The 18059-nt window shown below is 33.8% G+C and overlaps 1 protein-coding gene across 1 annotated transcript in view; it reads right to left on the bottom strand.

Moving 5' to 3' along the window:
• Positions 1 to 18059, bottom strand: part of LOC145686008 (inactive pancreatic lipase-related protein 1-like) — a 132957-nt gene that overhangs the window by 23688 nt on the left and 91210 nt on the right. The window contains exon 6 of the mRNA XM_081758843.1: positions 10099 to 10276. Coding sequence (XP_081614969.1) covers positions 10099 to 10276 — 178 coding nt within the window. The remainder of the gene's footprint in view (positions 1 to 10098; positions 10277 to 18059) is intronic.

The raw sequence follows: 18059 nt of genomic DNA, 5'->3' as shown, positions 1-18059 counted from the left end.
AGGTAATGAAGTGTTTGTTAAATAATTAGGGTTTATTAAATGGTTAGGGTTTAATAATTGCATAATAATTAAATAAATAAATAAATAAAAGTAATATAATATTATAAATGTTATTTCATAAAAGGTAAATAGGATAAGAAGGTGAATGGTAATTATGATGATGAGTGAGTTTATGAAAATGATTCAGTTTTTATCATATTAATAATGACTTTGATGGGGTGATCCCATAAAAGCCCTATACTAACACAACACACTAATATATGTAGACAATGGCAGGAGTGTACAAGTATTAGCAGTTGTGTTAGGAAAAATAAGTATACTAATGTTGGTATATATAACATGAAAAAATATTATGAAAATGATTTAAAAAATTTGGTAAATATAAAAAACGGAGATGTCGATTACAAAACTAAAATTAATATGTAAAGTCAAGAAAATCCGTAACTATAGTTCTTTGAATAAGAGTGAATTAATCAAAAAATCGAACAATATCAAAATGAACCAGATGAATTGAAAGTTATATACACAATGAAAGTTGATGACTTAAAAAACATTGTAAAAGGAAAGGAATAAAAGGTTATTCTAAATTAAGAAAGGCTGAACTTATTGACCGTATTAAAAAATATGAAGATGAACAAAACAAATCACAAATTAGAAACATATTTCCATTTAAACAAGATGTTTTTGAAGAATCGAAACCACAACGAATACCAATTAAAGTAGAAACAAAGGAAACAGCAATACAGAAACGATAACAAACTATCACAATTGAAAACATAGGAGGATATAAAGATCCGGTGAAGTTTTTAAATATAAGTGGGAAAGTAGTTATTAACAAAATCAAGGAAGAATTAAAGCACCATCCATTAAAAGTCAACCTTGTATTCATTTGTGATTATATTAAAGATAGAGAAATACAAGAACAATTTTAAAACTATGAATGAAAGAATATTACAATCAACTGACCTAGATGAATATATAACTCACGCAAATCAAAAACTTTGTAGAGAGATGGAGGAATTTCAAGGTAGATGATCAGGATGGACATTGCATCAAATTAAATATTTAGAAAGCAGATTAAATAAATATGTACCATTACGAGCTTCTTCCTATATTGACCTTCCTAAACCAATTAAAGATAAGAAAGCAGTAATTAATGTTCAAAATAAAGATAATAAATGTTTCTTATATTCTATTGCGAGTTATTTAAAACCAGCAGAAAAAGATCCTCAACGACCTTCACATTATACAGAAATTGTGGATGAATTACAAAAGAAATATTGTAATAGTATTGAATTTCCCGTACAGTTAAAAGATATAGTAAAGTTTGAAAAGAGAAGTAACATATCCATTAACGTGTATAGCTATGATGATGAATATAATATATACCCACTTCAAATCACAAAAGATAAGCAGGACAAACACGTTAATTTATTATATGTAAAGGATGAAAATAACGATCATTTTTGTTGGATAAAGGATTTATCGAGATTAATAAGAAGTCAACTAACAAAACATACTGAAAAATTAAACTTCTGTGATAGGTGTTTAACAAGACGTTTTAGAAATGAGATGCAATTGCAAGAACATGAGCTATATTGTAAGGAGCATGAATCTGTTAGAACTTCCAAAACCATATGACAATCAAATAGTTCCAAAATTATAATAGATCATTGAGAGTACCATTTGCGATATATGACGATTTTGAATGTTTGTTATGTAAAATGGAAGTAGAGCATAATTGTTCTAAAACTGTGAAGTATCAAAAGCATTTACCAATGAGTTTCTGTTATTACATCAAATACTCAAATGGTGTGTATAAAAGTCCTGTTAGTTATATTGGTTTAGATGCTGCAAAGGTGTTTGTGAAGAAGTTAAAACAAGAAGCAATAGAAATAAAGAAAATATATAACAAAAAAGTTGAAATGAATGACCTAACTAAAGATGAGAACGAGATATATAATAATTCCAATAGTTGTCATATCTGTGAGAGAAACTTGAATGATTTACCACCAGCAATTGAAAAACAAATAAATATGTTAAATAAGAAAATACAATTCGCTAAAGATAATGATAGCATGATTGAAAAGTTAGAAGAATGGAAACATGAATTAGGAAAATGTTTAAAGGATATAAATAAAAATAAAGCAAAAGTAAGAGATCATGATCATTTAACTGGAAAGTTAGAGGTGCAGCTCACAGTTATTGTAACTTAAGCTATCGAAATCCTAATTTTATTCCAGTATTTATTCACAACTTAAGTGGTTATGATACTCACCTGTTTGTTAAAGAACTTGCTTATGATAAGAATGAAATAAAACTAATTGCAAATAATGAGGAAAAATATGTAACATACTCAAAATATGTGAAGGTTGATAAAAAGAATGGAATTAATTTACGATTTCCAGATTCATTTAGGTTTATGCCAAGGAGTTTAGCAGAACTAGATATGTTATTCACTACAGAAACTTAAAACTATATATGTCACTTGGGATGATATTAAAGAAAATTTACAGAGTATTAGAGTTCAAGCAATCAAACTGGTTAAAGGAACATATTGATCTAAATACAAATATGAGGACAAGAGCTAAGAATAAATTTGAGGAAGATTTTTACAAGTTAATGAATAATAGCGTATTTGGTAAAACAATGGAAAACATTAGAAAGAGACCATCTATTATCTTAGAATGTGATCCAATGAGGGTGGAAAAGTTAATAGCGAAACCGAACTTTGATTACAGAAAAATATTTACTGAAGATTTGTGTGCGATACATATGAAAAAAGAAAAATTGACCTTCAAGAAACCAATATATGTTGGTATGAGTGTGCTAGATTTGTCAAAACTATTAATGTATGACTTCCATTACAACATTATGAAACCTAAATATGATATTAATATAGGCTTATGTTATATGGATACTGATAGTTTAATATATGAAATTGAGATAGATGACTTCTACAGACTTAAAAGAAATGGTTGATTTATTTGATACAAGTAAATATGGAAAGGATAATCAATATGGAATACCACTAGTAAACGAAAAAGTATTAGGAAAGATGAAGGATGAAAACAATGGTAAAATAATGACAGAATTTATTGGGTTAAGATCAAAGATGTATGCCTTTAAAGTTGAAAATAAAGAAGAGAAAAAAGCAAAAGAAATAACAAAATTGTAGTAGCAAAAGAGTTACAATTTGATGATTATAAGCAAACCCTATTCAATGATGTGAAAACATACAAAAATATAAATCTAATTCGAAGTTGTAAGCATGATGTGTATACCATAGCTGTAAATAAGTTAGCATTAGATTCAAATGATGATAAAAGATATATACTAGAGGGTGGTGTAAGTACATTAGCTTGGGGCATTATAAGATATAGTTAAAATGTATTTATGTATAGTTTTAAGTAAAATTTAATTAACTTTTATGTGTGGTGTAATTGATAGGTGTTAGTGAGTAATTATGTATAGTTTAGTTTTAAGTAAAATTTAATTAACTTTTATGTGTGGTGTAATTGATAGGTGTTAGTGAGTAATTATGTATAGTTTAGTTTTAGGTAGAATTTAATTAACTTTTATGTGTGGTGTAGTTGATAGGTGTTAGTGAGTAATTATGTATAGTTTAGTTTTAAGTAAAATTTATATTTTTAAGTCATAAAAGTTGTTTTTGTGATTTTATCCTTAGACATAGGCAACCAGTAACGCGTTAGAAAAAAATTATAAGAAAATAGAAACCATTTACCGTTTGAATTTTTAAAATCGGTTAATATTTGATTTTATAACAAATTCGAAATTTCGGGAATTTTTTACGGGTTTATTTTTGAGTTTTCGGGAAAATGTTATTCTTTAAAAAAGTCTTAAAATTTTATTTAAATTATGGTATTTCTTTTTTATTTTTCGATTTGTTGAAATTTTGTATAAATATTGAAGAAGGAAAAAATATGCTGTGGGTTATGCAACCATTTATGCATTTTGTAAAATTGGTTATGTTATTAGTATTCATTTGCCGTTTGAATTTTTGAAATCGATTAATTAGGGGCCGAGCTATTGAATTTTAACGTTATTTGGGGGTGAGGCTGCCAGTGTTGCCAACTCACTTTTAACAATTATCATATTTATTAGTAATGGGGTGAATTCATCCCTATATGTTTTAAAGCGATATCTTGAAAAATTAAAATCCTGGAACGTTCCGAAAAAATATTGAGTTGGCAACACTGACTTTTTTCTTTTTTGAACATTGATGTTTTAGCTAAATTTGCCAGTTAGGTGACCATATTCAAACAGTTACTCACTTATTAAATATATGGTGTTGCATATCATTGATTGCTAATGGGAAGGAAAGAGAGAAAGAGACTCGAGATATATTTCGTCATAGATTCACTGACGTCATGTATTGCGTTATCTCCCTGGAGGAGACTACGTCATTGGTATACGGCGCCCTCTGTCCACTGCTAGCTAGAAGTTTTGTTGAAGGAAGAGAGGCTAATGTGTATATATGTATGCTGATGTGAGGAGAAGGAAAGAGAATTGGATTTAGACTGTCCTGTGCTGGTACTGGGATCGTTCAAATGAATCAGTGACAGATCACCTATTCCAGTAAATGCTATGTTAATATACATTCCTTCTCATCAACTTTTTAAAGTTAATTTTTGACGGATTTTAATGATTCAAGTGTCAAATGAAAGCTTAGAAACTGGAGATTAAGATGCGGTAAATATAATTTGTGTAGGATTCCATTGTAATATTTTAGATGTAAGTTTTAGATGTAAATTGTTTATAGTTAAGTGCTATAAAGTTCTATTTGATTCTTATGTAAATCCTTTTGTAACTAGATATAATGATTTTTTATAATTTTTGTATCTAGATTTAGTGATTTTTTGTAATTTTTGAAACTAGATTTAGTGATTTTTTGTAATTTTTGTAACTAGATTTAGTGATTTTTTAACCAGATTTAGTGATTGTTGAAGTCAAAACCGGTTATAACCAGATTTAGTGATATTTTGTAACCAGATTTAGTGATTTTTTGAAATCAAAACCGGTTATAACCAGATTTAGTGATTTTTGTAACTAAATTTAGTGATTTTTGTAACTAGATTTAGTGATTTATTTGTAATTTTGTAACTAGATTTAGTGATTTTTGTTTTTGTAACTAGATTTAATGATTTTTTGTAACCAAATTTAATGATTTTTGAAGTCAAAACCGGTTATAACCAGATTTTTGTAACCAGATTTAGTGATTTTTGTTTTTGTAACTAGATTTAGTGACTTTTGTAACCAGATTCAGTGATTTTTTAAAGTCAAAACCGGTTATAACCAGATTTTTGTAACCAGATTTAGTGATTTTTTGTTTTTGTAAGTAGATTTAGTGACTTTTTTGTAACCAGATTTAGTGATTTTTTGTTTTTGTAACTAGATTTAGTGACTTTTTTGTAACCAGATTTAGTGATTTTTGAAGTCAAAACCGGTTATAACCAGATTTAATGATTTTGAAGTCAAAACCGGTTATAACCAGATTTAATGATTTTTTGTAACTAGATTTAGTGATAGAATGCATTAGAATTTATTATGAGTAAGATAGAAGTTATTTAAGATGTGATAGAAGTTATTTGGGGGGATAGGAAGTGTTAAAAATTATTAGGGGGGTAGATTAGAAGATATTTGGAAGCAGGGGTGCGCTATGTTATTGAGGGGTGGGGGTGAAAGTGCGCTAGAACATACATTTATCGCCTACTGCAGTGAAATCTGGAGAACGTGGGGGATACTCAACAATGCCTCTTTGACCTATCTAGAACTCGGATAAATTTTCATTTAGAAAATAGCTGACAAGATGATGATGATGATGTTGCCGATGAAATCTCTCGTCCTCATAGAAGTCCCTGGTGGCGGAAAAAGTTTATGTCTTTAGCATCTATTCCTCACAGGTAATTGTGCCGTCACAGAAGAACAGCTCAATTAAACTTCCATAAGACATCCCACACCACGCATTCACTCCTGACAAATTCACGGCTTTGTCCACGTGGATTTCTGAATTTGCAGCGGACCAGACACAATTGTGGCAATTTACTGTCCTGAGTGTGAATGTGGCCTTATTAGACTAGACAAACAGCCTTGCAAACGTTTCGTCGTTCTCCTACATATTTTGAAATGGCTTGCAGTGCTCCAATCAATGATCTGGATAGTCCTCTTTTATTAAGGTCAGTAATTTTTTAATGTAGATCTTCCACTTTGTAGCCCTCAAAAGCAACGAACACTTTGCGTGACTTATACTGGTTTTACGGCCACATTGTGTCACAGACTTCTGTGGGGGAGGAAATGAATTTTTCTAATACTGAATGGGACTTAGCACTACTTACTGCTGTACAGATCGTCCGGTACGATCTTTATTTTTCTGTAACACAATCATCAGCTTCAAATCTATCACAAATTCGGGCAATTGTTAAATGTGTCGGAGGTTGTGTTCCAAATTCATTCCGCAATTATCGCTACACTTCACTGATGGTTTTGTACTTCATGTATCACTGAATTTCTTTCTTCAAAAGTCAACCTTACAACCATGATGCTTCACGAACTTCACTTACACAAAAGATGAAAATTAAACCATTATTGGGATGCAATGTACTATCAGAACACCAAATATTAAACAATAATACTACGAAACATCCATCACAGAAATGCGTTTTGGTCAATCCATTTCAGAATTATTCACAATTAAACAGCGTGCATGCATTTTTGAGCCACCTAGTATTTACATAACGTAAGTATTGTCTGTATATTCATATTTTGAATTCCGAGGCAAGGTGCATAACTTTATGAGAAAATTTAGTATTTTCAACAAGAACTTGCATATCCTACAATTGTTTGAATAATATGTTCTGCTTCAGCTTTTATTTTATTTTTTCAAATCCAATCCAATGTTAGCATGAAACCAACCCTGATCTTGTTAATTTAGATTTTCTGTAGGCTTTACCTAAATTATATCATTTAAAAATATGGAAAATGTAATTAACAAGGAATAGGATAGCAGTCCAGCCAACACTAGGTTTCATTTGAAAAGAGTGTATCTATAAAATAAATAATAAACAGTAGATACTAATTTTTTGCTAATAAACGTAAGGTGCGTTGCAAAGTGATAAATAACGCTGCAAATATGTGGCATACCTTTACCAAACTTTTAGAACTGAAAGAATACATAGTATGCATGGCGCCCAAAATAAACACGTGTACATTACTACATGTGCTTGACATTTTTAAGAGAAGATATGGTGCAAAGAGCAGAAAATCATAAAAAGGCAATTCTTATTTTCTTCAAATGATAACAACATCATTTCTAATACGCAATAAAAGAGCCATGGTATATCAGAAATATCAGATCATACATGTCACCCACCATCATTTGCGTTAGGTTTACTGGTGTTTGATCTCACACGGCAAGGATGACATACTGCTTGTCACTAACATCGTCGTACTAGATGCCGTTGGTGTATACTAAATAATTCATAATACCACATAGGTTTTCCATCGAATTTACATCTGGGGAATTGGCAAGCCCGTCCAGGTCATTAGTCACTTCTCCCAAAACTAATCTCTAGTGGGCCCAATGACGTGGATAATCCCATTGTCCTGTTGAAACATCCATTCTGCACCAACTCTTCGCATGGCAAATGGAAACAGATGATCTGTAGTACAATTTGGTATATAACAGTAATCAAACGACAAGCAGTAAAGCGAGGTTTGTTGGGCAATCGTAGTCTAAACCTCCCTACATCATTTACGACTGCTCTCCTTCATATGTTTAGAGAAGATCTGTTTGTCTTTCCTAATGGCGTGCGAGCAGTATATTTGTCATCAAGTCCATCTATATGTTACTTTTTTTCCGTTGCTGAAGATCACCGATATTATTTTTCTTTTCACATATATCTTTCCTGGAACCACGTGTTGGTTCTTGTGTCGTGTAGTATGTTCTGAGTGTCTTTGCGCTTCCAATGTCAAAGTCGATTGCAAGGTCTTATCTCTCTTGACAGTGTAAATTTATGGATGCACACTGACCCAAGGGCCACATGACAACTGAGCAAGAGATGTTTTACCATCACATAGCTACTAAACAATGTCTATTGCCTGTTTAGTATCTTTCCGGAGCTAGTTTTTGTGGCATCCTGGGGAACTTATTGGTCCTTACCGTACACTAAGGGCGGGGATATTTGCTTAGTGGTTTTCAAATCCCCTGGGTTTTCTCATTTAGGTTTTTAAAGTTGGAGAGATTTGGCTTGTGTGTGTCAAGAAAACCCGAGGTTTTTGCCCCCTTGGTTTTGGTAAAATACACCAGCAAAACACCAATGGTTTTTCGTCTCGAGAGTTAAATATCTCTGGGTTTTTAAAAATGAAGATATTTGGTCTACAGTGAAAAAACCCAAGGTTTAAATACTTTACTGGGGGAAATTTATCCTACTGGTAGGAGTGTTTTTTCAGACGGAATAATTTCCTGTAATCAACATGGACGAAATAGACCACATCGATTACGTGGGTGATGTTATTGAGAACCAGCCATACAAAAGAAATTATACAATACGTGGCAAAGTAGGTCCGTTGGCAGTCTACAGTAATAAAGAATTTGGAGATCGTTTTGGCTATACCAAAGAAGCTTTCCGAGCATTAATGCATTTGATTGAAGAAGATCTACACAAACCAGTACGTAAGCATGACTGCTCCGCAGATTTACAGGTATTGATTACATTATGCATTCTCCGCACAGGCACTTTTCAACGAGTTGGTGGTGATTTGGTAAATTTTCATCACACAACTGCAGGAAAAATATTTCACAGTGTAGTTGAAATTATAGCTAGAAGGAGGCCCCAGTTGATAAAAATGCCTGCAGAAACAGAAGTGCCTGCAGTGAAACTGAAGTTCTATGAGGACTCAAAATTTCTTGGTGCATTTGGAGCAATTGATTGCCCGCATATTCCAATTCTGTCACCCTCTGGTCCAACTGCAGAGCTGTACAGAAACAGGAAAGGGACACATAGTATCAATACACAGCTAATTTGTGATTCTAATATGAAAATATTAAATATTGTTGCACGTTGGCCTGGCTTCACCCATGATTCAACAGTTTGGAGGAACTATTCCCTGAGAGTCATAGCCGAAGAAAGAAACCTTCCTGGATTATTAATAGCTGACGGTGGTTATGCTTGTACAGCTTGGGACACTTCTAAATGGTACACCTTAGCCGTAAATCTCCATATGGCTGTACCATTTAGAAGTGTCCCCCGCTGTACAAGCTACATGTTAACGCATATTCCAAATCCTCTAAACGCTGCAGAAAAAAGATATAACCATTCTCACAGGAAAGCAAGAAACGTTCGCTGGGTTCTATTCGATTAGACAGACAGGGAAAATAATACTTTTCAGTCACATGTACAGCAAGTCGGTGGATTTCAAGAAAAACCCTGGGTATTTCACCCCACGGTTGATAATGAGCAAATCTCTTCACTGAAAAACCCCGGATTTTCGCAAAAATACCTCGGGGGGCAAATACCTAGTGTTTTACTAAAAACCAGAGTATTTTCCCCACAGCAAATCTCCCCACCCTAAATGTCACAAAATTGTTCACAACACAGACGCTTCTCCTATGTTGACTTAATATTTCATCAGCACTATATTCTCTTCTTTGTACTTAATATTTACCCACTTTTGCCCTAAAACAACACTTCTAGTGGGATATTATGCATCTTGCAGCTATCAGTACACAAGAATTTCCTCCACAGAGAACGTTAAGTAAGACACTCGTTCTGTACTTGTTGTATAGCTTTCCTTATCGTCTGGGGCCTGTTGGATTCAGTGGCAACAGCCTACTGCACTGTAATTACACTGATCATCGCCTGTTTTTATATGCAAGGATTGCGCTGAGAGTTTTTCTCATTTTCGTGTGCTACAAGCATCTACAAAATTATACCCCTAAGGTACATGGTAACGTTCAATTATTCTTCCTTTCGTTTCCTAATTTCTAACTCCTTTGTGCAATATGACAAAAAATTGTAGTGTTCGTACAATTTTACAACGCACCTTATACATTATCTTAATGCTAATAAAGTGCCTTACCTTAATGGAGCATCAATTCCCATTTCTACATACTCTTCTGGGGGTGCTTTGCATAGGCCCCTTCTATAGGCTAACAAACTTGGACAGGGCATGGCAAGAAATTTCTTTCCACCCTTCCGACTCAAAATGGACTCTGCGTAGACTTCTGGTGCACGGTGGTGGTGACATGAATATGTTTCTACAAAATGATTTGAATATAATTCATTAACAGAAATATCCAAGAAAGTTAAAGTAAATACTGTGTATTGTAATATTGTTTCGGATGAATATAATGTGTAATGTCATTTGGAAGGTTCCGGTCAGCTTTGGTAAAAGAAGATTAGCATGTAATCGTTAATATACAGAGAAAAACTTTTACTTGTATTTACGTTACGCTGTCTTAAGCATTCAAGAATTTGTAAAAATATTACAAGTGCTCGTGCGTGTGCCAAATCCCTTTCTGCTTTAGTATACTGAAAAGCAAACACAGCAACATGTCGCTTCCAAAAAGTCTTCTACGACGTATTCGTGCCTACTATGTATAGTTCTCAACTGTCTCTGGTAATGGGAAAATCTCTGTATCATTACAAAGGATTGCGATTGAACTCATAACAGCCATAATGCTTTCTCTATCCAATCTACTTGGTTTATGATTAAATAAAGCATAATTATAGGTAAATCATATTGTCCGTTTGGGTACAAAACCTCGCGACCCACAAAGCTTCGACATCCAAAATCGGAACGAAATTTTGCCATAGTGATTCACTCAATGTAGAACATTCAAAATATTGTATTTCACGAGTAGTTTCAGATATGGACAGGGCAGTGTTCTCACCATTTTAATAATCTCTTCATAACGAATCGGAACTTTCTCAATCTTACCATATACTTAGCACGAGAAGTATGCTACTGTGCCTTACTTCCTTCAATTTCAAAATTATTCTCAGTACAGTCTAGTAGACAGAAAGTCTTTTCCCCACAAAATGCTGTAAATCATTCCCTGGTGAACCACCTTACAAAACAGTTTCAGGCACATTTTGAAGTTTTTCTTTTCTCTGTTTTGCATTATGTTTAGAATTTAGTACAATCAGTATGTGAATGAAATTATTCTTACAGGAGGGAAGATGACAAATCAAATGGAAACGTTATTTTGCATACCTTGGATACCGCGAATTCACACAACGTTACTTTTGCTTTTAGTATGGCTTTTATTATTACGAAATTGACAACACATTTACCAAGTCATTTTTTATGTAAATCAAACTTTTATTACTGTTTATTAAACTAAATGTTTATGATGAACAAATTCAATTTAAAGCATCGTAAATAGATAACAAAGAACGCAAGTTTTGAATAGCATGGACTAATCAACTACGTTATCCACAGTATTCCTGTATATCCTTTTTGGCCATTGAAAATCCTTTGATTTGATATACACATGCTACCTTTTCATGTGTCACCCTGCATTTACTATATATCGATTATGATTACTATATCAGCTGTGTGTAATATAAATTTGTGTAACCTCTTTGTACACAAAGACGGTAGGTATCATTTACAGACAAATAGCCATCTCATCAAGGGGTAAAAGTGGGGAAGAATACGGGTGGATGCCGTTCTATGACTTCCAAAAAATATTTATGGCGTTCCTCCACTTCCTAAAACAATATTACAATAGGCAAAAATAGGTACGAGTGACGGCGTGACGTCATGCGTCCCCTATCTTTTCAGAATTTTCAGATCCACTTTTACCCCTGATCTCATTTGTGCCCGTTATTCACAGATTTCACTAAAACTACATTGAAATAAAATTGGAAATATTTTGCAACTTACGCTTGAAAAGTAATTATTATATATGTGTACAGTCACTCACTTAAGTACCTGGACCCCTGACACTCATAATTCCATTACTTGGGGTCCAGGTCATTTGCAGTTGTGAGAACGCCTAGACAGATACAACCTAACTTACAAGTAAATTTTCTCCGCACTATCAGCAGTTGATAGCCCTGATTCAGGTGTTTATGCAGATAAAATGTAAAGTAGGTGACTAACAAAACAGTCCTCCATTCTAAGACGAATCTCTATGGTTCGGATCGTGTTTTCCAAAGAAAACCATATATTAATCTCAATATGGCTGTGCATGGCATGTACTATTTCTTTATATACTGTATGTTTAGAGAAATTAAAAGACTGACTATGCATGGATCAAAAAATGATTGAAAATAGCTGAAAATATCAAATCTAGAACAACTGCTGGAAATGATTGTCTCCATTGAAAGACCTTCTCCAATTTTCCTCATTCCAACATCTTTTTCTTTCTGGAGGAGAGAAGATCTTTCTTGTCACACTAAGTATGTATTGAAATTGAAACATTTGAAAAAGGTCAACCTGGCCGGGATTAGAACCCGGGTCCACCGAATAGAAGTTCAATATGCTAACCACTTACCTACCGCGTTACATCATTCTAAATTTACACTATTAGCTAGTTAAAATCATTGCATGTAAGACTATACAAAACACTAATGCTCGTATAAGGAAACGTTCCTTATGACTGTCACAATGACTTACTCGAGAGTTTTCTTTAACTCAAAAACAATTTATATAGACCAATGAGGAAAATATCACGAAATGTTCTTCAAGTTGAGACTACCTAATCGTTTTTAACTGCTGCCGATTTACATTACTACTATTCTTTCTCGACGTAACTTCTAATTTCCAAAGAAGAAAAGACGGCAGAAATTAATTTCACATTCTTTGAATTATATCAACACGTGTAGAAAAGTGTGTGCTATGTTTATCCAAAATAACTATTAGTTTATTTTCTTAACTTCGTATGAGGAATTGATGCCAAAGCGTGAAAGCAGAGAACTGTCGTTACAGCGACCCGAGTTTGAATCCCGTCGTGGCATTTATTATTTTCTCTTCATTGGAAGGTATTCCTTACGTAATTGATATTGTAATTATGTTATTCGTTTATTATTATTATTATTATTATTATTATTATTATTATTATTATTATTATTATTATTATTATTATTATTAATGCAAAGTCGAGATTTGGCTATATATTTTATATCATGAATTTTCTAATTGGATTTCAAGTTTTTTGTTGAATAATCAACACACTCCATTGTAGGGTGTTTTGGGGGGAGGGAAGTATCATCCTGTCACCTTTTTTTACTTGCACAAGCCTGGATACTACATTTCACCTTTCTATATCTACGGGAAGTATCCTAAAGGTTTGGTGATTATAAGAGAGTAAGTGAATAAGTGATGAAATAAATAAACTTTGTGTATTAACAACATTTAAAGTAACAGGTTGTCGGAAAAGTCATGTCGTATTTCGGAAAAACATGACAAATGATGATTTGTGGATATTCTTGAGTTATTCAGATCATGCAATAGTTATGTCATGAATAGCTAAGATGTTGAGCGTTTTGTGTGATAATATTGCTGTTTAGTTTGATTTTACAGATTTGACTAGAAATGGCGTGGGTGAATGAAAACTTCACACACGATCCACTGAAGCACCATCCACCGTGAGCCACTCTGAACTACGGCCCACCATGACCCACCGTGACCCACTCTGACACACCTCCCACCATGACCCACTACGACACACCACCCACCATGAACCACTGACCCGCCAAAACACATCGTCATCAACTCTGACACATGATCGATGGCCTCTTCTATACTGACTAAAGGAATAAAACCATTTTGTGAAATTCTAAGTAATCGGAGTTTGAATTTCTACGGTCAATCGCTCAAGCACCGCTCTGTTACACTAACGGTGGATCTGATCTTTACAATATAAAATTATAAAGTGTTGTCATGGGCAAAATTACGATGAATTTCAAATAAATTATCATGTTCTAATTATTTCCTTGTTGAATTATCGATACTTTTCAGTGGAATAAAACGGATGAAATTTGAAAGTCCCAAATCAAGGTAAGTAGACGAACGTACAGAAGTTACATTACAAATTTTATGTCTATTTTTCTCACAATTTTATGGGTTGATTGCCCTATGCTCTAAGCGCTCCATATAATAAACAAGTTTCAGCAATTATTATAGTAGAAAGCGCATGGTAAGCATATATGGATATGTGATGCGAAGCACTGTATTTTTTGTTTCTCAATTTATTTCTTAACTAATATAGATCGTTTTCTATTATCTTTACAACTAACACACTATCAATTTACCATATATATAAATTGCCGCCCCTCCCCATAAAAGAGAATTTTAAAAATGCTAGGAGACGTTCTGTTCATTTTCAATAGAGTTAATATACTAAATTTCAGCTCCGTAAGTTTAATGGCTTGTGATATATTCAATATTTTCGCAAAAATTCGGATCCCTGCTATCCGTTAGGATATTATTATAATGAAAGTAATATGATAACATCCTAGTTGGATTAAGGTCTAACTATACACCAAAAGTCATTTCATTTGACTGCAATTTGGCTATGATGACTAGCAACACATGGTTACATTCAATTTTTATATAATAATTTATACGTATATTACAGTGATTCAAAAATATATTTTTTCCCAATAGTTAGCTCCTCAAATCTCACAAGCTGTGTGTCCTATTGCTATTATTACAATTACAAATATCAATATCCAAAAAATGCCTCAAGTTCTTTTTCACTTACAAGGAGAAAGCATACTGGTAAATGAACTTAGGAGCCAGTTTTGGAAGATGATAGTGCACATTTAAATTGTTCATATTACAAACTGGGAGAGCGCAATGACCTAATATAGCAGAGAAAAAGCCTCTTAAAATTTTCGACTCGACGAATACATCGTACGTTGCACAAATTTTTAACGTAACGGCGTGGCAGAATCATTAGGATCTGTGACTCACGTGCAAAGGGTCCCGGGTTCGATTCCCGCTGGAGTCAACTTTTTTGTTTTTTGCTTCAACCGATGAAGTAAACACTTGTAGCTACAAGTAAAATGTTAATTCACTATGTTTATAATGACTTAAAACAATAGAAATATTCAAATCAGTTGTAAAATCTTTCAATGTTCCATGTTAACTAGCAACGAAATGTAATTTATTTCGTAAATATATTGATATCTCGAGTTATATTATGGTTACCACAGTCGTTGTGTAAAAATATTCTTCACGCTTCGTGTCTGCGTCTGTTAACAGTGTGTGTATTACAAGCACTGGCGCAAATGACACGGGCGCATGACGGGAACATGTTCACTCCAATCTTAGAACTGAAGGACTGTTCCCCAATAATCCGATTTGAAATGTGTTTTGGGGAAGAAATGTGATTATTTGTGTCTGATTGCCACAAAAGAAAATCAGATGAAATTGATATTCACCCAGAATAAGCCTAAAATGTGCCCGCCCCCAATCTTGAAGACAACTTTGCTCCCCTGATCCTCCAAAATATTGCTTTTTCACTTCATAAGTATTTTGAACATCTTTTTAAAAATATAGGAACGGTCTTACCCGTCCTTCCTCCAATGTTGGAGACAGATTTTCGCCGTTTATTACAAGGAGAATAAGGGGAAGTCTCCTTTTCTTATAGTAATATCCAGTATTACCCAAGGTTATTTCCTTCTCATCCCACTTGGAATTCTCACACTGTCAACAGATGTAGACACGAAGCGTCAAGAACATTTTTTACACAACGAGTGTGGTAACCATAATATAACTCGTAATATTAATATATTTACGAAATAGATTACATTTCGTTACTAGTTAACATGAAACATTGAAAGATTTTACAACTGATTTGAATATTTCTATTGTTTAATTCATTAAAAACATATGCTGAATTAACATTTTACTTGTAGCTACAAATGGCTATTTTATTGGTTGAAGCAAAAAGCAAAAAAAGTTGACTTCAGGAACCCGGTACCCTTTGCACGTGAGTCACAGATGCAACTGATTCTGCCAGGCCATCACTTGATAAATTTGCGCAACGTAAGACATACGCGTCGAGTCGAAAATTTTAAAACGCTTCTTCTCTGCTATATTATGCCATTGCGCTCTCCAAGTTCGTGATATGAACACTTTAAATGTACACTATCACCTGGCAGAAAATGGCTCCGAAGTTCATTTACCAAAGTCTGCTTTCTCCTTGTTAGAGATACTCGTCTCAGATATGTAAACAGAAACGAGTGAAAAAGAGAAACGGAGGCCTTGAAAGTAAAACGTATACGAATTCACCAGTGTTGAGAAGCATAATTTTAAACCACGCTCAACCCTACTCACAGGAACTAAATACGTAGTTCTGATTAGTTGGAGTTATCCGTTTCTCGCCACGTAGCATAAATATAGCAGAAAGCAAGTACCTGTTACTGGTGGTCTTTGTGACCGAGCGTCTAGCGCAATGGGGTAGTAATTATAATTGCTTTTGGTGTGAGTTCAGACCAGGGTTAAGAAAAGCTTTTTTTGTTAGATTTTATTTTCTTTAATTTTCTAAATACATTTTTCATTAAAATAAGATGAAACTAATACTCAAAAAAGTGATTACGTTGCATGTGTAGTTTTCTTATGCAGATTCACAGTATAAGTAGTAGTAGTAGGAGAAGGAGGAGGAACGGGTTAGAAGCTCCTCAGGGCTCGTTTTGTCCACCTTGACTGCCATGATATAAATTTAACCTCAACTGCTTCTTTAAGTTCCTTAAATTCCACCAAAGGGATAATTTTTTCTATTACTACTATAATACACAATACATACACCAGAACGTTTGGACAATCGCAAGCTGCAACCATACTGAAACGTGTTTTTAGTTTCAATGGCTAGGGTCGAGGGTGAGAAAATATAATGCTCGGAAGATGCTGTCTACAATGCAGTGAGCAGAGTGTCTCGGTAGATCAGATTGGGTCATAGTGGGTGGTGGGTCGCAGTGGGTCACGGTGGGTGATGGGACGCAGTGACTCACACGCTGTTGACCCACGACCCACTGACCCACTCAGAAAACTCGATCCATTTGACCCACTCCACCTCTAGATTTGTCAACACATAGATGGAAGACCAAAAATAGCATGTTCACCATATTTTATTGTTTTATTTGAGGCAAGGGAAGAACGCGCGAATAGTGTTTGTGATTTTTACTGTCCTCAATGTTTCTGTTTTTGTCCCTGTTCTTAAAGAGTTACTGGAAAATGGAAAAGTGAGTAAAACGCGTAAAATATGAAACAAAGTACCGAGGAAGGATCGTTAATTTACTTACCTGTTAAAAAAATAATCCAGTGCCCTGAAACACCAGATTCCAATCAATATAGGTATCTGCCCAATTCCGTACTGTGAAAATATCAGGGCCCGAGGCGAGAGCATACGGCAGCGCCTCCGCATATATGAGTTTTCAATTTAAATTTGAATTCTCTGGACTATTCTTTCTACATAAAACTTTATTACTTTATCATGACTGAAATCAGAAAGTTTCAACATTATTACACTGGAATCGTAAAAGTGTGAATTTACTGAATTCACTACACATCCAGTTTTTCCTTCTCCTTGAACAGTGATGTCTTAGATTAGTGGCTTAACCGTTAGCTTCATAATGTTGGGATCGAGGGTTCGATTACTGCTGTGGCAATGAAGAAATTTTTATAATTTCCAATATTGATACTTCTGATGTATACTAACATGAAAAATATTCAATTTCTCTGAATCTAAGAGTTGAGATGACTTCCTTCATAGCTTAAATGCCAACAACATAGAATTACGTCATCCCTATCAACCTTCATTCGTAACTCTCTGGGAACGTAACGTGTTGGGAGAAGAATTGATGAATACATTAGGGCCAAACGTCCTTATTGCTGTAGTATGGGCCAAAAATGAGTTCCAAGGAAATGTTTGTAGGTGCGCACAAATTGCAAATAGTGATCGAACCTACAACTCTAGTCACGAGAATGATCCTATTTAAGATGTCATCTCACCTTTCTACCTAGAAGGGCGAAACAAAATGCATTACTGTTATCAGCTAACAAATATTTATATTCCGTTTCTT

Source organism: Thermobia domestica, chromosome 5, assembly GCF_964235325.1.
Source record: "Thermobia domestica chromosome 5, izTheDome1.hap1.1, whole genome shotgun sequence".
NCBI lineage: Eukaryota > Metazoa > Arthropoda > Insecta > Zygentoma > Lepismatidae > Thermobia > Thermobia domestica.
Note: the sequence above shows the minus strand (reverse complement) of the source record. Positions and strands in the feature narration are given on the sequence as shown.